This window comes from Pieris rapae, chromosome 7 (assembly GCF_905147795.1).
Source record: "Pieris rapae chromosome 7, ilPieRapa1.1, whole genome shotgun sequence".
Taxonomy (NCBI): domain Eukaryota; kingdom Metazoa; phylum Arthropoda; class Insecta; order Lepidoptera; family Pieridae; genus Pieris; species Pieris rapae.
In genome coordinates, this window is record NC_059515.1 from 990,125 (window position 1) to 1,013,266 (window position 23,142).

Here is a 23,142-nt window from a genome sequence, read left to right on the forward strand (position 1 = left end):
ATATGAAAACATGAGTATAAAATGATTCTCAGCACTCATTTACAGTGGTGTATTCAAATAATTATTTCTTATATAGTTGTCAATATCTTAGGCTTGTGAAAACGAGACGCAATTACAATTTTTATTATATTATATAACATACTACTTTGTGCCTGCCAACTTCGTATGAGGTCGTTGGTTCGAAGCCCGGATGTGCACCAATAGAAATAATATAGTTTCTATGTGGAGATTTAACACTCGCGTGGAAGGAAAATATCGTAAAGAAACCAGTATGCCTCAGACTCAATAAGACAGGTCTAGTACCTTTGAGGTTTTAGGTTCTAAACCAATAGTTCGAAAAACATCGCTAGGAAACCGAGATGTGTTTATATGTACAATATGACGACCCAGACGGTTGATCACCAATAGATAACGATTTTTAATTTCCAGATTAAGGGTTGCAGCGCAACTTTTTTTCCTTTTATAAGATCCATAAACGTTTGATGAATATACATTCTTGCCATAAAGTAAACCAACTTTTAAGTATTATAGTAGTAATAGTCACCTATCATAGTAACAAACATCTGTAACAACTTATACGTGAAATATAAAAGCCGGCAACGCATTTGCGAGCTTTCTGGCAATGTGAGTGTCCGTGGACGGTATTACTTAACATCAGATGAGCCTCCTGGCCGTTAGTCTACATAAAAGTAAAATAAATAATTAAGTAGAAATTCACTCACCTTCTTTCCATCTAATTCATGTGTTCCTTGTGCTAAAACTTTGTCTACACTAGCGGGGTCGCCGAATGTGATAAACCCGAATCCCCTGTAACAAAAAAATATATTAATTCATTTCAGTTAAGAACGTTAGTCTTAAGTGCTAAACTGTGGTAAATTAAAAACCACAAGAACACAGTGTCTGCCATTTATTAGACACTAAGTAGTGTTATTGACTTCAATTTCTTATTAGTCTTCAGTTAGACTAGATCGTGATATTCCTTAAAGTCTTAGTGAAGGCAGGAATAAAAAAATGTAAATAGATACTTAAATTACTTAGTCTTAAGTTAGACTAGATTGTAATGTTCCATAATTAATGTGAAAGAAAAGTTAAATGATTGATTTTATTTTAATAACATATGTCATTAGTAGAATGTTACACTTGTCTTAAAATTTAATTCAATTTTTATTTTTATTTTTTATTTATATGTAATTATTTTAAAACAGGGTAACAAGATGGAGAGGCCCACCAGGGAAGTGAAAAAGACCCTTTTTAACGGTGGGCTGACGAGCTTTAATAAGTGGGTAAGATTGGAAAAAAATGCTCAAGATAGAGATGCAGCCAGTTGGAGGAGGCCTCTTATAAGAGCTCCTTGTAAAAAAGAAAATTATTTTGTATAAAATTAAAGTGTATCTTTTGTAAAGATTGGTGAATGTTTCAAGGAATAAATGATATTTTATATTACTTTCGCATTTGGTTTTGGAGTATTCAAAAATCTCATAATTGTTATATTTTATCAGTTTAAAAGTTTATATAAAATTAGGATGCGGAGGTAGAGAAAGTTTCAAGTTGACAGGGTGTTCGCTGATTGCGATGTACTCTAGACACGGTGCTACGTGGAGCGTACAATTGTAGTGTACACGTGCCCTAATAACGTTTGTATTTACTCAGTTCACTTACTCGACTTTAACGCGACGATTTAAGCGAGTGTGTACTGAATTTTAATATTCCATATTTAAATGTACGTCATTCGAATTACAATTTTATTTTTGTTTCGAAAATGACGCATGGAAATTTAAATAAAGAACGAAAACAGATGAAAATTATACTCGAATTTTCCAGGGAAGAATAAATGCTCATACAACGTATTCTTCAATATACAATATACTCCTTGAATAGGAATGTAATTTATTTATTTAACAGCTCACACCATTTATCACATTATTATATTTCAAATTTACAGAGGCCTTACAACGTGATTTAGCATTACTCTGAGATTCCAAAAGTTAACACTGACACTGCGCATATTTATCGGTTGTTGTTGTTTTTGGTGTAATGTAATGTGATCTAAAAAATCCAGAAGATTTAGAGAAATCCCTTCAAAAATAATCGTAATAATATTTAGTAAAGATATTCTGATCTACCTACCTTAATCTGTTTTTATACAATATAATTGTATAAAATATCTATTTCATAACACATCAGGATATCCAGATTACAAGATCACGATATATTAACAACATTTTCAAATAACTTTTATAAATAAAAAAGCCTTCGTCAAAGAGCGAAGTACAAAAACTCTTCGCAATTTTTCTGTTTAAAATTTCTATGAGAGTAATTTCAGTTCAGTACAAACTAAAAATATTATAATCACCAAAGGTCAGCCTGACCACTGAGGTTGCTTTAAAATTACAATTTAAAATAAACTAGCTTTCCTCAGTGATTTCAAACGTATTTGGTTCTCATAAATATTCAGTCATTCCGGTCTATGCAGATCTCTCTTTGTACTGCTGGAAATGAAATAGAGAGTAGTCTAACCCTAATGTAATACACACAATAATAGAAGAGAGCGGACGTGAAAGCGAAAATATAAGTCCTCATTCTGAGTTTGTGAAATGGAACTAACATGGAGACATCGATAGTGATTTTGACAATTTTTCAACATTTTTTAGGGATTTAATAAGGTAAGGCATACTAACAAGTACCATTTAGCTGACTATTAACGTCTTATAGCAGAGTTAATTAATAATAATAATAAAATAATAATCCTAACATTAAATCCTAGAATTCTATTCGCTTATGATGTGATCTGTCTGCTATTACCAGTAATACCGCACATTTAAGTGTTGTGTCACACACGCTGTGTTCTGTTATAATTTTTTTCTGCTTTGTGTTTCTATGAATATAGTAAATTATTATTTTTACAATTATTAATTTGTTTATATATAAATAATATGTATTCGTTTTCCTAACGCTTTTTAATATATTACTTAAGAGTTATTACAAATAACAAGTGTTTAGCGAAGGTACTAAAACGGAGCTTCCTTTCCGTTCGCCTATTGTTCTAAAAATCGCTTCCGCTTATATCATGGTAATGGTCGATCGCGTCCTAGTTCAGCCCAAATCCTACGGTAAAATTTTACACCAGCTGTCAATGAGTTTTTTTGCCGTAAAAGTTTAATAGTTTATTTAAAATATAACTGGAATACTGGTTAGGTCTATCAAAAGTTTTGCTTTTGAAAGTCTATCAAAAGGTCTATCAAAAGTTTTGTTGTTGCTGAGACAACTTATAAAACAATGAATAGTATATACATTTTTTTCTACAATACAGTTCACAAAAGAGAGGGGAACTTTATATGAATTACAACCTAGCCTTTACAAAAATTATGGCTTATAAGTAATATTGACTTTTCTACAATACAAGTCAATAGTTAACTAAATGTTAATTTTAGTGTTCTAAAATGTTTGTTTTAGTCTCGGAGAGACTGCAATTGCACTTATATTCACTACACTAGTTTGTTGGATCAAGAAGTCGAAATATATAATACTAAACTATTTTCCTTTTAAAATTATTCGGTACACATCGATATAAGTTGTTTTAATCTTGATAAGCTTATTATACAGTTTTAATACCATCTCTTCTGAAAAGCCGTCAACAATTTGCCTTCATATAACGGCTATATATTTTTATTACCTGCCAACTTATCGCGCTTATCGTCTGATTATGCAGACGGCTTCTTAAAATCTTGTATCTCGGTAATTTTAAACAAGCAAATTGAATATTACCGGCGATTCAGTAAGTCGTCGGCCGCGGGCGATAAATAATAAAAACCGTTTCCCACTTTAGGACTTGCAAAAATCACAATTTATAGAGCATTTTAATTTCACTTACGCGATCCATATTTTTATTAGTTATAATATATCCTTCAAGAAAAGAGCATACTAATTCTTAAAAGTCCGGCAACGCACTCGCGAGCCCTCTAGCGAGAGTGCCCATGGGCGGCGGTATCACTTAACATCAGGTGAGCCTCCTGCCCGTTTGCCCCCTGTTCTATAAACATGTGGAGCTCGGGCCATTCTCGAATTAATACTAAATTGAAATTGTAAAAATGGAAATACAATTTTCTCGTTGTATCTCACCCGCTCCTTATTCGTGATGCTGGTAATATTACATAGTGCTTAACATTGTACACGAGTTTTCATTACTATATTTAAGCTTTAACCAAATTTTATTTTTGTTAAAAAGGCTTTTTAGATTTCTTCGTGTGTACCTAATTAGTTACTCATACTGCTTGTCCAGTATTATTACTAGTAAGCACAACATATTTATTCTACATGCATTTCTGTATACAGAAGGCCTTTTTTTTAGAAAAAGAGATACTCTTCTTTAATAAAATCCCAGAGGTTCTTTTATTTCTGCCTTGCCTAGTGCTGGGCAGGCTACTCCTAATTAATTTTCTATATTTGTTTTAAAATAAGTTAAGTTATGTCTGTCTGTAAAATAAGTGTTGTTTGATGATTTGCTTTTTAAAAGAGTACCAAGAGTTTTTTAAGTCGGATTTTTCTTTCGGCCGGCGGGCTTCTTTGCTGATGAGTAGGGATGCCCACAGGTTCAAATTTAATGATATGGAATAAGTGATACCTGTCTATCTTATGTCCCTTAAAAAACATATTTTATTTTTATTTATTTATTTATTTCACTGATCACTGGCAATGTTAGTTACCTTCAAACGAAACTAACGATTCTTAAACAATTTGATTTAAAAATAACCCATAAATGCGCGTGTATTATTTCAAACAAAATATTCAAGTTTTCAATTATTTCGCATTCTGGAAATTCTAAATTGCAAGTATCATAGCGTATGAAGCATAAGACTTGGCTCCTAACCAATGTATGAAATTTGCTTAAATAGGCCTTCATCTAAGATTAAATGAAAACAATATGGCATTTGGTAACACATATTTTACGTTAAATATCGCTTAGAATGATTAATAGAATCGATGTGTTGGAAGGCCTATTTGAAGATAGCTATTTCTATTAATATAACAAACAATACATTTATGTATAAAACAAAATATATGTATACGTATTATAATACACTTTTTACAACTACATAGTATAGTATAGTATATTAAACTCCCGTATATATTCGTAACTCTATTGATGTTAGTAATACACCTGGTATATACTATTAGTGCGAAAGAGAGATACTTACTTGTCTTTAGTCAATTCAAGGTTAAATACAAACAATTTAAATACATAGCCTTGCTAATCAATATGGTCTTGCGTCTTTTATTTCGACGGATCAAACGGTCTAGATAATACTCGGCTATTGTGTTTGGAAGAAGAAAATAAATATAGGACCGCCGGGGTAAAACCCTAAACCGCAACGTCAGGAACAAATAGCGGTAACTCCCGTATTCATGGCTCATGGCTGCAGCCCCGGGTGGAAACCGATAGCAATTACTGGCGGAATTAATATCACGCCCAAATGTTGCTCGCACATTTATACGTATTGAGTGCAATATTGTCTCCTTTATTAGTTGCCGAGACAAATGCTGCCGCTGTCGTAATTCCACCCTCATTTCGCTCTTCGATTGCCGTCTTATTTAATCTGGACGATAATTAATAATATCTCTTATGACCCCCGGTGTGCCCTCGTAAAACAAATTAGCCGATACACGAGCGATCTAATGCTATATCTAGGTACTTATATCCGTGTATGTTGGCAAATACATCTCACAAAATTAAGTTATCCAATAATTAATCTAAATGGACCGTACAGCTGAATGGTTCAAAACAATCAGCCCTGCCGCAAAATACGCGCATTAAATGAAGTGAATGGCTGCCTCCAGGGGATCCCTGATAAATTAAATTGATTAGAATCCCGTCCGATGCTTCCCGTCGATGTTGTACCGCGTAAAAATAAAAGTGTATGAAAAATAGCGTGTCTAGTTACGCCCGATCCGCGCTGACCACGGGTTGGTTAATTTTCTCATTATATTGACTCTTACACTGGAATGTTCACAATTTTTATTACAAACGGAAATATTTGAACGACGCTGTAGACGTAAAATAATAATTTCATTAGCGGTTATTGCTTTGGAATCTTTGTTCAAATTGGAATATAATAATTTACAACGTATTAACATGATATCAATCTATACTATGAACAGAAAAAACACGCCTACTGTATTAAGGGTTTTTGACATGACAACGTCTTATATTTCGATGGAGCCCTTCGAGGCTGCACGCACGAAAAAACATGACACATGCGGCGTTACCCCGCTCTGAGGCGTTTCATTTAAGGCTTGAAGTGCAAGCGAGAGTGTGGAATAAGTGATAAAGAGGCACAAGTGGCTTCCGCGTTCAGCAGCGTTCGTTCGTAACAAATTGACATATTTGTATTTATGCGTACAAATAAATGTAACTAGATCAATTGAATTGTGATTTTGATTTACCACCTTCTCTATATCTCTCAAACAAATAAAATCAAAATTCTCTTTTGCAAAATGCAACCATTCCATCAATATTTTCTTAAGACGTTTAACTATCTTCAGTAAACTGACTTTACAGACAACCGATTTTTTCATAATAAATTTCTTCATAAAATTATAAATAAGTAGATAAAGACTACGTAAAATCCAAATTTAAACTCTAAAATGTTCGAAATTTCGTAAACATTATCTATGAAAGGCGTTTATTCCATGCAACCTTTATCTATGGCTTTAGCGACTCAATGCCTCCGTTAGGTGAGCCTTAAACAGCGATTAAAATTTAAGCCCATTTAGAAGGCTTAATCTCATCGCTGCAACGCTCCACTGCATTTTGTGACCCGACGCAAATAAAAGACAATAGCGTTATATTATTGAGTAGCTCACAATATCTGTAGGAATATAAAATTTATTTAATTATGTATACAATATTTAATTTCCAGCCATTGATTTTAATTCATATCAAGAGAGCATGTATTGTATAAATAAAGTATTAGTTTTTACTATGTAAACACATATATCTCGCAATTCAAAAGCTTCGATCAAGTTTCAACACAGAACTTGCCGGAATGAAATTAGGAAAACGGTCTAATGTTTAGTATAATTCATGTATGCTACGTGCTTTTCCGTAGCTGCGTAGCCACAAGTGCTACGCTTATAATTATTTTTTACATATACCATTCTACTACAAATAAATACCCCTGACGTGAAATATACAGAACAAATAATCATATAAGCAGTTCACCAAGACTGTACAGCTGCTTTGAGGACTTATCGGCTTCACCATAACTGTGTTGCATCCTACTTATGTTTATCGTTCTGTTTGAGTAATATCGCAAATATGAGCTACTTAGATACAACTTGAGCTATTTACCAACGTTGAAGTGACAGTGCAATATACAATAATTAGCTTCAGCTAATTATGCATCCATACACAATTGTTAGTGTAACAAGCTCAATAATTCATCGTATATTATTTGTTTACTGTCTGCATCCGGCATTGTTTACCGAATGAGTACAAGGATACCACGGGATAGGCTGTGTACTAAGTTAATAATTACATAAGCTGTATATGATTATTATCGATTGTTGTAATAAATTCAACACATCTTTAATATGAATGGATCATATAATTTGATAATGCTGTTTGAATGTTAGGCTGGTCTCATGGAATCGATTACATACAACAATGTTACCAATTTGATAACTTTACGATACGTTACCCACAAAAGATACTGTGAATACATATATGAAATATGTAGTTTTTTTTTGAAAAAAGACAATAAAGAACAGGCTAATTAAATTTCCATGAAATTCAGAATGATTCTGACCATGCAAGGTAATGCCCTCCTAAATAATTTATATTTTATAATATATATTTTATTTTATAAATATACATATTTACAATATAAAGTCCCTGGACACGATGACAGGGGAGTAGAGTAAAAAAAATATAACAAAACAAATAAATGCCAAGATTATTTAAATAAGTTTTACATTACTAAACAACAATATACTTAATAAGAGTATGATTAAATGTTAATTTAAAACAAATAATAAAATCATAAATCACCTATCAAGTATTAACATTCAAAACGTGACTTCATGTAATTATTTTTGACGGCAAAACTGGTGACAAACAAATTTCGACACGCCATTCGAATTTAAATGTATTAAATAATTGTCTTCTATTCATAAACGCTGCATCATTTATATTTGTATGGTAATGATTTTCAATATAATTATTATTTCAGCTTCGGTTTACCAGAGGAAAACACATTTAAATTCTTATTTATGGGAACGTAATATATATATATCATATCGATTTGTATAGCCGTTGTTTTCAATAAGTCAATAAATATTATATACATTTTGAGCAAGAAGGGTATAATGTATGCTATGTCCAGATTAATCAGAAACATTTCTACGTCAGTGGTTTCTGAATAAATGTTGCTTTAATCTTGTAAAGAAACCAGAATGAACAGAAGTCATACTTTTTCTTTGGGAAAATCTATGAGAGTATGATGATTTTTACGACACGCGCACAACGTCACAAAAAACCGACACCTCGTTAGCTATAGTCAACATTTCAATTTTAGTTATTTAAATAAACTTTATTTAACTAGATAATGCGGTATCCTTTTTTCAATTTTTTGTGTCTTTTTATCTACAAACGTAAAATACAATTTTTGAAAAGCTTTCTTCTAACACCTGCACTTTTTTATTTATTTTGATAAAATTATTTAGCATTATATTTACACACCCATAATCTGCTATGTAATGTAATTAATTTGTGGCCAGTACAGAAAGCTCTTTCATAGATTAATGGATTGTATATTGTAAAAGCACACAGCACTCAATTGCACTATTTAAATTAATCACTAGATTTGTTCCATGGTTATGTTTTCGTTTATTTTACAAACACATAATTTAACTTGTCAACTCCTGTTTAATTTAAGTTATAATGGTATAATAAAGCTGTATATTAAGAGTAGTGATTAAATGATTGTTAAAAGGTCATGTATTCAGAACTTGCATCAACACTAGTTTTTTTTATATTATATTTATATATATACGACGTAAATACAATAAATACATACATGGCCAGGAACATTGTGAACATATAGTAAATATATCTGATTAATACATTTTTGAGATATGTACAATAAGTGTTGACTTTGAATTTTAACCTTGAGCGTCTTAAGTGATTTCGGGACTCATATTTAACTTTTTATATACTTGCAGCGTTATGTTGTATCATTAAGAAAGTAAAAAGTAAAATTCATTTACAAGTATTTTTCAGTTACAAGAATGCAAGAAATGTAGCAGCCCTCTGCCAAAGTTGGACAAATAGACGGGTTGTAAGTGTCTCCGACTCACTAGAGACTATAGTTCAAGATTAAAAATTATGTAAAATGTCTGTATGAATAAAGGCTTATATTATATTATCATTCTGTTAGAACACGAAATTTTGAGTTATTACATACATAACCGTCAAATTTTAACTGTTAATATCAGTAACCACATGCCATCACAGGATTATAATTACAATGGAATATTTAATATAATTACGAACATTTTATGTAATGAGTTTCACACGCCGATTTCTGAGAATTCCCTCACATCTTATTAAGTATACGTTCATTATTTTAGTCGTATTTTTTACAATAACCTACCGCGTTATCTTTAACTACATTTTATCTAGAACTGCGAAGAAAAATGAACTATTTTCGGAATTTTCTTGAAGTTGATTGATGAATGTTGCTAAAACAGAAAAACGCTTAGAGTTTTCTAGTCATCGTGAATTGTGGGTCACAGTATCGTCGTCTAATAAAGCTAAATTGAATACCAATACTAAGTACCTTTAAATAGCACAGCGCATGGATGGGTAGATGAATAGAGAAGATTGACAAAATTTGAAGAGTCATCATAATTTCATGTTTTATGAAAGCATTATTTTAGCCGTTCTGTGATCGGTCTGGGCAGGCTTGGTGGATACCATGGATGATCGATAGATTTCTAATCACTACCTTTTTTGTTTCGATTTCCACGTTCCACAAGTAACAGCTTTTAGTCCAGAAAATCAAAATAATAGTTTATTTTGATTTTCTACTTCATCTTACTAAAACACATCTTAATAGGTAAATTAAATTTCATATATTTCAATGTACATTCATTTAAATTATTAACTTATAATTTTTTCATCACCAAATCTATATCTTAAATATAAAATTTCCGTGTCGCTGTGTTTGTGGTTAAACTCCTCCGAAACGGCTTGACCGATTCTCATGAAATTTTTTGTGTATTTTGGGTATGTCTGAGAATCGGACAACATCTATTTTTATAAGAGTAGTAGTAGTACGGGTAGTCCACCCCGAAATATATATTTTTTTAATTTTTAGATAATTTTTTTTTTCATCAACTGTATCAACAGCATTAAAAAATACATACAAGCCTAAATGTTCAATCCTCTACGACTGGACCGACTTGGTTTATTATGGTCTTGAATTATTTGTGGGAGAGAAGAACCAGAGAAGGTTTAAACGGTGGAAAATATAAATAATATGTAAAGAAAAATACTAAAAACAACAATTGAATTTTCCAATAAAATCTATTCTTGTGTGTCTTTTTAAAAATAAAGAAGTCCCTTTTGCTTATCATATATGTATAGGTGCCTTCTAAAAGTGTCTTTGGTATCTTACAAAAATGACGTATTACGTTTTGAGACAAACATGACATGTAGGTGATTCAGTCTAGTCATTAATATATTTTATATCGCAGACATAATGCGTTCTTCAGACGAAGATGTCGTATTAAGTGACCATCTTGCTATAACAGTTTCTCGCGTCCAATATTGCAGGTTAACTAGAATCATGTATACATCGCCATATAAAAGTTTACAGCCCATACAAACGATTTTCAAATCATATTTATGATTGTCGCCCGAACATCTGCAATGGCCAGTTCGCGTGGAAATTGAAACCTAGTGCATAACGTTCTCACGAACAATTTAAGTTTGTATTGTGCTGTTTTTGCAGCGGTCAGCGCAACCCACCATGTTTATTGTTGTTTTCTACGCCTTAAACGTCTTTTGTGGTATAAGTATATCGCTAAAGTTTTCTCACTTGAATTCGAAGCACATACAATAGTTTGAATAGTTTGTGATGTCAATCTAAATTTGTAATAATATTTATAATTGTGATTGTTTTTCTTACAAATTGTAAATTTGATACTGTATGTATTTTACAATTTTCATTGCAATGTGATTCATGTTAAGATTAGTTTTAGTATTTTTTTTTAATTTAGCTATGAATTTGACTGTTAGTATTTATTTTTTATTTGTGCTTACTAGAGCCGCTTGAAAAGGACGCCCATTACCTTCTTAATAATTTATCTTTTGAATATATGTGTACTATTAATGCAATAAAGTGTTAATAAATAGAAAACAATTACTTAATGTCAATATATTCGAGTTCTCTATCTTTTCTGTTCAGTTTGCTATTTTTTGTTTTGAATGCCTAACACAATGGATACAAAGAAAGAAGCCGACCGAGAAAAGAGCACTAAATTTATTAAATTCATGTGATTATATACGCTCACATTTTATGGAACCTTGTCCATGATTGGATCTTTTGAAAATCACATCGTTTTGTTTCATACATTTTGTAAACTCTATCTTTTTAAGTCAAACCTAATTAATTTGAACACATATTTTCTATTTTTTTCGGTTACAGAATTATTTAATAGTAAACTTGACAGTTTGTCAATAACCCCTTTTGTCCAACCATATTAATATATCTGAAGTAAGAGCACAACGTAATATTAAACCCGTCTCAAGCTGCAAACGGCACCTTAATGAAGTGACATACGTATAAAGTGTTTTCATTAGAAATTTTCCACTTAGTATCTGAATAACACCAAATCCCTGAGCAAGAGCGACAAGCCCGAGTTATCTTTCCAACAGTGTGGCTAAGTCAGCGAAACTTGGGTGTAATTTAATTTGCATCTGTGTTGAAATGTAAGTATAAGCGGTGGATGAAGCGAGGGGGAAACAAATGAACTTCAGTGACGTTTTCACTTTGAGTAGAATTGAAACTGGTAGATAATAATAATAATCTGAAAAGCCCTTCATTCGCTGACTATTTTAACTTACATCCTATTCTTATTAAACAGTAGTAATCTTAAATCTAATTTACATAGCGAAAATAATATTTTTATTATCAACCGCTTTAGTCAGGTTGTCTGGCATGGCCTCTCGTAGATAAATAAATATCGAATAATAACTCCCTACTTTTGCCGCAAGTATTATTTAATTAATATATTTGACGATAAAACATAAGTGTCACAATTTCTTCGACCTTCTAAGCGTCGACATTCACAGTACTTAAAAATAAAAATTACTGCTTCAATAAATTAATATTTAATTTTGGTTGTATCATACATTTTCAAACAAGGCATGGTAATTGGACAAGTTTAAAGTTATACAAAGTATGACAGTAAAAAACGGTAAAATCTAATGTATAATAGCAGATTCTGATGAAATTGTGATTGTGAATTAGTCGACATAGGTTTAATACAAAATGTAGAAAGCTCCAATACACTGCCTATTGCACAAGATTCTTACGTTAATAATCAAAGTTTTATATAAAGGTGAGGAGTTGGTAGACGTACGTTTCTTATTTAATCCCCTTTCATTTTAAAAATGTTAACAAAATCAACTGCAGACTTCGAAAAGAAAATAGGTGTTTTTCTTTACAACACGAATCTACTAATACTGGCAAAAATACAACAGTTTAAATTACTTGAATTGAATAACATGTGGAAGGTGTTAATCTATGAAACCTCATCATTAAATAGACTGGATTTATTGTTGACAACCCATTTGAAGGCTGGTAACTCGTGCGACAATTATACTAATGGTAAGTAAGAAAATGAACCCTTCTTTAATTTTCTCCGAATTACCCAATTCCGTTTAATTCAACAAAATGAGCCAGCAATCAAAAGAACTAATAGCGTCTCCAACGAGGCATTTCCATACAGGGAAGTATTAGTTCAAAACTGATTACATTCCTTGAATTCAAATTATACAGAGATGTAACAATTTCGATGACTGTATAAGATTAATATTTATAAAATTTATATCTGTTTCCTTACGATATTTTTAAGCCTTATTTATTTTAGCTTTATTGTGGGTACCCCAATAAATTTATATACCAATATATAAAAATAGTATATTATATATACCAATTCTACTTAGCGCCCTTTAAGAAAAGCCTTTACCTAAATCTGGCAACGCATATAATATTTGTAATCAAATCAAAATATATTTTTTCATATAGATAAACATGTACACTTATGAAATCGTATGTATGTATTCCACAAAAGTATTTCTTTATATTAATGTATTTTGACAAACAAACCTGTCTCTAAAGAAAAGATTAAACTAGAAAGAAGAAACTTAAAGTTTAAACTACTCAAATGACATCACAAAGTGCCCACTATGATAAAGATTGTAAGATAAGCAACACAAAATCCGTACAAATATGACTTCTACACACAGGCACCAGTATGTATGTAAAAATTATCTTAGTACTAACACATACGTGAAGATGTGATTATGTTGTTTGAGCGCTTTAGAATAAAGTATGTAAAACTCATGCTAAGATGTGTGGGTATTTTTGCAGCGCTTTGTGCAGCGGGATTTGGGCGTTGAGTAAAGTAAATAGTGGTCCAGCAAAGGGTCTAGATCTAGAAGATCTAAATCAGTCTTTGTCTCACGTTAAACGCTATTCTTTTGTGAGATTTCCTATCTTTGCGGAAATTCGAACGCGGATTGTATTGGATGTCCAAATTGAAGATTTCACAACGCTTTTGTACATTTACAATTCTATTATTTAGTATTGGAAATTATTAGGTAGGTTAAGAATTGCTCAGTAAAGCGTATTTCTTCCTATTATTAAGTGTTTAATGTGAGTAGTAGATACTAAGTATTGTCTTTTATTAAGATAGCTTTTACACATTTAAAGAAAACACTTTTTTACTGAATTGAAGCTATGTATTATTTGAAGACACCTTCAGTCTTCATTCACCGTGTCCACGCACACTATAAAGCACACGAAACGTCGGATAATTTTAAAATTATGTTTAATAATTATAAGTTTATAATAATACATAGCTTCAATCCGGTAAAAAAGTGTATTCTTTAGTAGATACTTGTTGAGAAATAATAGAAAAAGCAAAATCTCAATTTGAAAATAGAATCCCGAGCATATGTAAAATTAGATTCATTAAAAATTTCTTTTTTTTTTGACGTTCATAATTAGTGTACACCTATATGAATAAATAAAATTTTGACTTTGACTTTTGGCATAAACATAGCCATCTAAAATGTGATCGTCTTAGTCTAAGGAATCTTGCCGTTGGCCTTAAGGTCCTCTACAGCTTAGCTCGGGCGGTTTTAGGAATCGTAGCTGGCTTGATGCGCAAGGGCGTTGCGAGACATGGATTTCGGCTTGGACGATACGGGATGGTCAATCGCTTGAAGGGCAATACGGAAGCTTAATGAAGTGAGCGAACCACGAAGTAAAAGACCACAAATTTCATCTGCATCTGTTTATATGACACCTGTCCTATCCTTTTTTGCGCCACGCCAAGATGGCTAGTAATGTTGCCTGTTATAAAATAAAACACAAAATACACTTTCGTATATAAACGTGCCAAAATCTCATCAAATATATTTTAATTATTGAAGATTATAAGCACACACGTAACTACGTAAGTTAAAGTTTGGTACCCGAAGGTTGTTTGTCGAAATACTGTGACAAAATAAGTTTTAATTAATGGATTGGTATTAAGAGACGTGCGTACTGCGTAGATTGGAGACAGCTCCGGTAATAGATTATAAATAGTGACTCATTAATTACTGTTACTTAGGCGTGTTATTGGCGTTTGTTTTGCTCGCATCCATTCAATTAGTTTGCTCGTACGGTATGGTTTCTATAAATATAGATTATATGGAATCAACTACCTGAAAGAGGTTCTGAGACAACGAAAGGTGCATCATTAAACCGAACCCAATAATTAATCCACAATTTCCGATTGAAAACAATCTGAGATCAAATCGTTACAGTTGATCGATCTCCTATCTGCATCCTAATAACCAAACCCTACGAAGACAATCCATTTTTGGCGACGGATAGAATGCAATCTCTTCGCTCTTTACTGAGTGTAAAGAGCGAAGAGATTGTATTGTATTGTTGAGATGTATTGATATTTGATAATCAATATAAACTAATTAATAAAGTACAAAAATAAAACCGTACAAATAATGTCAAAATATGTTTATGTTTAAAACATATCAAATAGCTTTTTAATTATTGTAAAAAATGGTGTAAGTTAAAATCTTATGATAGGAGTCTATCCACAAACACTCTCAAGATTGACAAAAGGTCTATCCATAGATAGTGACTCTTAAGATTAGCTTTTAGATTTGCTTTTATTTTTGGTTTTGTAATTGTGTTAGTAATTGTTATGTGTGATTTAAAATTGCTTTCGCACTTACTCTTAGTGTTTCTTTTCTCTTACTGGGATTGTCTGGAAGAGATCAGACGATTGTCAGCGATAAGGCTGCCCGTTGCCTTCTGAATTTGTGTTGTTGTCGTTATTCAGATATGTAACGCAACAAAGTGTTCATAATTAAATTTAAAAAATATCGTTGTATTTGCAATAAAACTTAATGTATTTATGTTTTTAATCAAAATGAAAGAGAACAATAAAATAATAAGCAATTACTAGAAGTCACCTTGTTAGAAGTAAGTACGCAGACTATCTTGTTCACCCTCCACTCTGCTTAATGAATGAGAATAATTTTGCCAAAATACTTCGCAGACACGGAACTACTGTCTAGGAATTTTTCAATTTCATACTGAGTGAAAATTACTGCGTAATTTATAACTATGATAAAGTCAACTAATATGTGCCGTTTTTAGAGTTAATGAATGATTAAAATTGTTAATTATGAATAAAGATGGTATGCCGCATCTATGTGACGATTTTTCTGATAAAATTTTAAAATCAATGCCCAAAAAAAATCTTTTGGTCAGGTTGAAAATTTCTTACAGTGGAAAAGATCGATGTTTTCTAATACAAAATATATACCTCCAAAAAACATATTTTCTATAGTACGTATAGAAAAAACTATATTTTTCAGTAAAATCATCAGTATCTTCCAATTTTTTTGAGGGCTCAAAACCCCCGCTTGAATAAACTATTATTAGCGTAGGATTAAATTATTATTAGCGTCTAAAATTACAAAGCCTCAAAGCCAAAACTGTGAAATAGTTTGCGAGGTGATAAGTGTGAAGAACGCATTGCAAGTTTCGCGTAACGCATAAAAGTGTAATAACATCGAAAGCTTGAATAATGTATGGCCTAACGAGATGTTTTTCTTGTGCGAATCTCATTAACCTACATTCTGTTTGTGATTGTATTCATTCGAAACTTTTTATTCTAAGAGGAATCTTTATAATTACGATCGCCTTGAATTAAACGTCGTTTTTTACATTCATTTATAGGTACTGGAAACTCTGGGTTAACAATACTTTATATATATATATTTATTACTAAATAAGTAAATAAATAAAATGATTTCATTTAAATTGTAATTAATATCTAGAATATTTTTCCGCATATTATGGCTTTGACATCTAAAACTTAATTTTAATTAATATTTATTTATCAATTCACAATATCACCTATAGGTCACAAACCATATATTCATGACAATAATGTTAAACATAAGTTTTACATACAACAAGTAAAAATAATAAAAATATCACACTTTGCATTATATATTTTTTGGTTACTGTATCACTTAACAATACTTTTTTCAAAATCAGCGAATATGTCAAGCTTTGGAGAAGTAAATATTATTCAGCTTCATTAATATGTAAAGGAAATCGCTATAATTTTAAAACATTACATATAAAATTATTGCCATATTGGCTAAAACGAATATCGTTTATTGCACTCATAATAAACCAATATTATCTCAAACGTACCGGAGCCATAAAAGTAATCCTTCTATTTTAATAGCTGCATAAGCTGTGGGTGCAATTTGTATAACTTTTATTCTATATTCATTTCCTCTACTTAATTCTAGTTATATAATTATTGAATTTTTTTCATCGTTCGTACTCGCGCCAGCTGAGCACTGATTGTCCTTATACGTCCTTAATCGTGAAAAAACATGGAGACTCCAAAACGGTCATTGAGTTCTGATTTAGAAAATACATTAGACAGAAGATGTTTTCTTGTTTCTTTGGAAGGACTTAGCAATACATAAATTATAGGTAATTGAATTCTTAATCAATAGTCATGATCGTCCTTTATTTTTTAATAATAATTCCGATGCATTTATGCTAATTCTACAATTACTACATTTGATTTTAATAAGTTAAGGGGACTCAATGATAAGCGTCATATGACGGGTTGATTGTTAAAAACATATTATTTTTTTAAACATGTAAAGTGACATTTATTTACCTAATTCTATGTTGATTTATAATTCAATAAACAGAACGATGCGTTATCATTCGTTTTTGAACAAAAAAATCCCGCCCGCTTTCGCTGAAGCTCTTTATAAAGAAATTTAGAAGCTGCGGAAAAGTTCAATGTGTAGATTTCTACTTCATAAATGTTTAACAAACAGATGCTATTTGCAATAAACAATACAGCTACTCTTCTACAGAACTAGAACCGATATAGCAATTTAAATATTCATATATAATCCTTCGCCTCGCGTTGTTTAATCGGCGCGTTAAATTCGAGAAAAGTCGAGAACATATCAAATATTAACACACCTCGAGCGTTGTTACGGAAAATTGGATCGCAATTTTGCATCAAAACTAAGCATCGCACGTATAAATTAGTAACAATAAGCTCTAATTCCTCGTGGCCTAACGTTTCCCCTCACGATTCACCATTAATCAAGTGGAACTTCAGATCCACCAGGCCTCCCAAATCTAATTTCACAAACAAAGAATGCGAAAACCTGTCTACCTTTATCAATCAAAACTGTTTGAAAATTCTATTCCGTTAGTTCGCACTGCGGAGGCGCGCATCGGAGACAATTGGAAAAATGTATCACGAATAAAAAGTCGCAATGTAATATTGGGAGGACGCAGCTCGAAATATTCTTGTCAAGTGAAAATAAAGGGTCGAGAAAATACAGTGACAGGTTGTGAGCGGACAGTGGTCATCTGAAAACGGACAAGTTTCGAATAAATAAACTCGGGCAAATAACATCGCCTTCGCGGGATACAGTGGCTGTCAACGGAAAGAGACCTACATAGACGATCAAAACTATTGATCTATAGATATATAGATATATTAGTGTTTCACAAGAGGCATATCAGTTATAGTTCTGACAACATTGATTAACATTTTTTTTAAGATTCATGTTCGAAGCAACGCACATTTTGTGATATTAATAATCGCAAAAAGGAATCGTTATTTCACAATATATATATGTTCTGAATAAAAAAATATAATTGCAATAGTCATACAATGTTATATATCCTACATTATTAACGATATTGGAATGAGCATGACAGAATATAAAAATAAATTTACTATTGAGTGAAGGGTTTATCAAGAGCTTTTTCGAAATAACATCGAACTTTGACAAATTCAAAGAAGTGCAAATAAAGCATGCCTGCCTCCATCACATTTGACTAGACAAACATCCAACCCTCGACCTCACTATCTGCCATTGACTTAAATTCATTGACTTTCCTGAGAAAAAAGCAATTTCACCTTTTCCTTTAAGGTGGTCGGCATATTAAAGAAGCAATATTATGCAGATTGAATACCACCGAGTAACTTTATAACATTTTCATGTAAAGCTTCTTACATTGGAAAACAATATCAGGATTATACTGAACAAAACATTCAGATGAGGCAAAGAGAGACGAAAGGACTTGGAGCGAGGTGAAATGTGAGGCTCAAGACCGAACGCGATGGAGACTCATTGTTGACACCCACTGCCCCATCTATAGGACAGTAAGTAAATTAAGTCAACATTATACTAGTAATTTAGAAATGATAGCATTATTTAAGACAATTGTATCTAGGTTTGTGCCTGTTATACCTGCCACCCCGTATTTTTAAATAAACACCATTTTACGCATATGAAGGGGATCAATAGAAAATGTCTGCGTGTTACACACGTAAGATGTGAAACTTCTTTATGACCTTATTCGTAAAATGATCTTACTATATGCAACTTTACAGAAATTGGTTAAATAGAGTTAAATTAGAGAGTTTCTAAATTAAATAAAATACTAAATACAAATTCTGAAATGTATTAGTTTTTGTAAATCAATTAGCCAATCTTTACAGAATTATAATGAAAAATTTGATTACTTGTAATATAATTATTACTATCGTTGTATCGTTATTACATATTTTTTCTCTTCAAATTAACCGTGGTAGTGACAAGAAAAAGTTGCCGCGTAACGAAAAAAAGTGACGCGTAACCGAAACATGTGACGCGTAACCGAAAAATGCACATGTATCTTTTTCATTTCTCTCTCTTCCGTCATGCTCATGTCTAAGCGTCAGCACAAACACCTGGACATTCTGTTTCCATCGGTTACTGTTCAGCGCCTCTCATAACAGCGTACAAGAGGACGATGAGTCTTTCATTTGATCGGTCCATCTGGTTGGTGAACGGCCACGTGATCTTTTGCCTTCTATGTTTCCAACCACGATCATTTTCCCCAGGTTCTCATCGCTTTTGCGCATGGCCGAAATAAGGTAAAATGTTCTATCGGGATATAGTAGACATGCTATTCCATTTGCAGAGTTGGGATCAATGCATTGATGCAATTTATTTATTATTTCAATGCATAGTAATGAAAACATACATATTATTAATTATATATATACATATATAATATAAATAATAAAAAAAAATATTAAAAACGCTAACGCAAAAACCAAACGTATAGCAGTACAGAAGCAATATTATGCAAATTCCGTGGCTTTTGCAAATACAAAAAGTACTTGTACTTTGCATCTCAAGGATGTGCAACTGAGATGCCCCAGGAGAAAAAATGAGAAGGGTATTTGTAATTCTGTGCCATTTATTTATTCTTCATGTGAAGGGAAAATTTTAATATTACCTTTGATACGATATTGCCTCCGTAGGATAAGATAAAATCTCCTTAAATTGTATAATCTATTTCATACTCTATTTATTTTATAGTACCTGGATGACCGAGCTTAACTCGTGTTTTTATTTGTTTATTATTTTTTTGGATATTATATTTAAGTACGAATTACATACTAATAAAATAATGAAATATAAAAAATAAAAAGAAAGAAAAATGTGACGGTAATTTTTTTTTTCAACGCCGATAAAGATGTTTCACTTAAAATAGCTTGGCATATATATGTCTGTACGTAGCAGGAGTTTTTAATTGATATACAAACATATTAAAAATTTAAATTTTTCATACTACGGTCTACGACATAGAACAAAATACCTTTAGACAACATGAGACATCGGATATTTAACAACATTTCTCTCTTTCTATCAAATAGTCATAATACTTTTATGGAAAGAGACAGGAGAGTATTTTGGTTTGGTTGAGATAAATTAAGAGATGCAAGCAAGTTTATACAAAGTTATCGAATAGATTCTCTTGTGTGTGTAGTGTTGCTTCGTCTTACATTGGCTATCGCCACCGGACCACAGGTATTTGCATAACAATGCATCGAATTTCATTTATGCCTAGATATAGGATTAAGCATATCAACATAAATATCCTTTAACTAAATTAGTTTTCAGCGCAACAAGAGCTTTAAGCTTATCTAGCTTGGAAGGTAGTTTTATATATCCAAAGTATATAATATGAAAACAGTTTATCGTACATTTGAAGAATATATGTGTACGGTTCCTGGGTCATCAGGTGGTAGAAATAATAGAAGATTTGTAGATTACCTTATATTCACCACTTCCGTATAACAATAGAATATGAGCGATATAATAGAATTATAATAAAATTATAATTAAACAATTGAAGAGAGTGCCGACGTCTGGCTATGCTCTCGGGGTGTAACTCCCATGACTTAGTAAATGCAGATGAAGAGAGTGCCTGCGGACGGCTATACTCTCGGGGCGTGACTCCGACGATTTAGGAAATCGTCCTGCTTATAACTAATCCAAGTGAACAACCACAGCACGTACATACATTTAAATATTTTCACGTTTATAACTGAGCATGATGTGTGAGCCTTGGCACGTATATAGAGAAACATCACGCTTATAAAACTAAGAAAACCTAAGTGAGCAAAATGTACAGCCTTGGCTCGTACATACTCCCACAGGCAAAAGGTGCAAGATGAATATGTAGTGCTTTACAATAACAATTCATTGTATGCTTAACAGTCTCTAGAACACTAAAGTCTTTAAACTTATATTAACACTTCTGACACAATTCCACTGCACTATCACTAGCACTAAGATATACTGGAGCCCGGTCCCGGGTGGCTTCTCCTGAGGCCACTGCGAAACCGGTTGCTGATTCTGCCGAAGACACCTACTGCTCCGTGACGTCACCTAATCTTCACATGATTGTAATATCCTATCCACTAATTGTCTTGAGCACATACTGAGAACTATCATGAGCATTTAAAGTACAATACTGTTTTGGTGAATAAACCATTACCTAGGTTAAATATAATTATTATAAAATGCAACCGTATCTCGGTAATTTGATATCTATATCATATTCATTGTATGTGACGTCTTTCACAGTAGATCAATCAACTAGCTAACATATGATATTTTGCTGAACTGACATTCCACTTATTGTTTACGATATCCACTCATATGTTTTATATATATATCGTTTTCCACTTTATAAAATGATTTATGTATATTGATGTATGTATAATAATAACTTTCGCTCAATATTAAATGAAATGTTTCGACAATGTATGTTATTCATAAATGGAACTGAACATACGAGTCTCGGCTTTGTATCCTTAAAGGAATTTTAAGTATAACTTTATATATGGTGCTTTTCTTTCTTTTCCTTTGATTACTCATATTCGACTCATAGCATTGCATAACCGAATAAGTTTGTTGTATATTACTTTTACGAAGTCCTGTATCTGTGAGGCTGCTATAGTGCGAAACGATAACGTTGCGCAATCTTCCCCTTTTACGAAAGATATCACCTTTCATTCTAACCTTTCTTTTTGACCTTCCTGGAAATTCCTTTCTTTTCTTAACTCCTTTTTTCTTCTTTCTTATTTCAAATTTCTGCTTTTTGTCGAAAGCTTGTTCCTTATTTTTCTTGCCTTTATTGATAGGCAAAACATTAAATTTGCGTGCAACCCTCTCTGATCTATGGTTTCCCGGTCCCGTATATAATTGAATCGGTGCTTCTAACAAAGGCTTAGACAATACTAAGCTGCAATTTAAGTTTTTATTCTTTTGAGAAGACACGAACTGAGATAAACTTTCTTTTTCTTCTGGTTCTTGCTTGTTTTGTAAGCAGTTCATGCTTTCGACACCCACGTTATCATGATGTGATTTATCTTCTCCGATCACTTTATAACCAAGTTCCGTTTGCTGTTCTAAGGATTGCAATGATGGCTCGCTAGATTCAATAGATAATTTACTATCAATGTTCTTCTTCGTACACAAATTAGAATTAAACGTATTTGTAATATGAATTGAAGAACCAGACATTGTATCTTGACCTGAACTTTGTTGCAGGGTCACTCCTACTCCAGAGATGACGCTATCATGCTCTATTCTGTCTGAAATTAAAGATTTTACTACGCTTTCTGCTAGTTCGGCTACTCCGCCTTGATAAATATCTGCACATATACTGTGATTATCCATAAGTAATTTACTACCTGTTTGCTTACTAGTATGCACATTGGAATAAGAAGTATTTTTACTATGAATTGAAGAACCGGGAAGTGTAACTAGACCTGTACTTTGATGCAGGGTCTCTTCTACTCCGGAAATTATGCTATGACGTTCCATTCTGTCAGAAATTACAGATTTCGCGACGCTTTCTGCTAATTCGGCTACTCCTATGCCTTGATAAATATCTGCACATACACTGTGCTCGTTCTCATTTTCTC

General features: G+C 32.1%; 1 protein-coding gene across 4 annotated transcripts in view; it reads right to left on the minus strand.

The window, feature by feature from the left end:
* Positions 1 to 23,142, minus strand: part of LOC110994641 (RNA-binding protein Musashi homolog Rbp6) — a 437,627-nt gene that overhangs the window by 236,724 nt on the left and 177,761 nt on the right. For all 4 annotated transcript variants that reach the window (XM_022261424.2, XM_022261422.2, XM_022261423.2 and 1 more), the window contains exon 4: positions 723 to 807. In XM_022261424.2, the coding sequence (XP_022117116.2) occupies positions 723 to 807 (85 nt within the window). The remainder of the gene's footprint in view (positions 1 to 722; positions 808 to 23,142) is intronic.